The following is a 903-nucleotide window of genomic DNA, read 5'->3' as shown; positions in this document are numbered from 1 at the left end:
AAAGGGCAACCTGATCTTCTACGACAAAGATCTGAGAGAAAGTGGCATCGATGTGAGTGAAGCCTCCGTGTGCTCAGGAGTGTTCACAGAGATCTTCAAAGCAGAGCGTGGACGGAAAGAGAAACACAAGATGTTCAGCTTCATCCATCTGAGCGTTCAGGAGTTCCTGGCTGCTCTTCATGTCCATCAGACCTTCATTAAGTCTGGAATCAACCTGCTGGAAAAAGAACAAACAACATTCTGGTGGTGGTTTAAACTGTTCGGAGGGAAACCTGATCCAATAGTTTTCTACCAGAGAGCTGTGGACGAGGCCTTACAGAGTCCAAACGGACACCTGGACTTGTTCCTGCGCTTCCTTCTGGGTCTGTCACTGCCGGCCAACCAGAATCTCCTACGAGGTCTGCTGACTCACACAGGAAGTAGCTCACAGACCAATCAGAAAACAGTGGAGTACATCAAGAAGAAGATCAGTGTGAATGTGTCTGCAGAGAGAAGCATCAATCTGTTCCACTGTCTGAATGAACTGAAGGATGTTTCTCTAGTGGAGGAGATCCAACAGTCCCTGAGATCAGGACGTCTGTCCACAGATGAACTGTCTCCTGCTCAGTGGTCGGCTCTGATCTTCATCTTACTGTCATCAGGAGAAGATCTAAATGTGCTTGACCTGAAGAAATACTCTGCTTCAGAGGAGGTTCTTCTGAGGCTGCTGCCAGTGGTCAAAGCCTCCAACAAAGTTCTGTAAGTAGTTGGAAACTGAAGATACTTTTTCATCATTCTGCTGTTTTTTCAGTATCATCTGCTTTTTGTCTCTTCAGACTGAGTGGCTGTAATCTGTCAGAGAGAAGCTGTGAAGCTCTGTCCTCAGTCCTCAGCTCCCAGTCCTCCAGTGTGACAGAGCTGGAC

At 47.4% G+C, this 903-nt stretch overlaps 1 protein-coding gene across 1 annotated transcript in view; it reads left to right on the top strand.

The window, feature by feature from the left end:
* LOC103375605 (protein NLRC3-like) overlaps nucleotides 1-903 on the top strand; it is a gene marked incomplete at its 3' end in the record, with an annotated part of 5,860 nt that extends 4,957 nt beyond the window's left edge. Inside the window, exons 2-3 of the mRNA XM_008305922.1 lie at nucleotides 5-738; nucleotides 816-903. Coding sequence (XP_008304144.1) covers nucleotides 5-738; nucleotides 816-903 — 822 coding nt within the window. The remainder of the gene's footprint in view (nucleotides 1-4; nucleotides 739-815) is intronic.

This window comes from Stegastes partitus, unplaced genomic scaffold, assembly GCF_000690725.1.
Source record: "Stegastes partitus isolate 25-593 unplaced genomic scaffold, Stegastes_partitus-1.0.2 Scaffold2699, whole genome shotgun sequence".
In the NCBI taxonomy this organism is placed as follows: domain Eukaryota; kingdom Metazoa; phylum Chordata; class Actinopteri; family Pomacentridae; genus Stegastes; species Stegastes partitus.
This window is presented reverse-complemented; position numbering and strand designations above follow the sequence as displayed.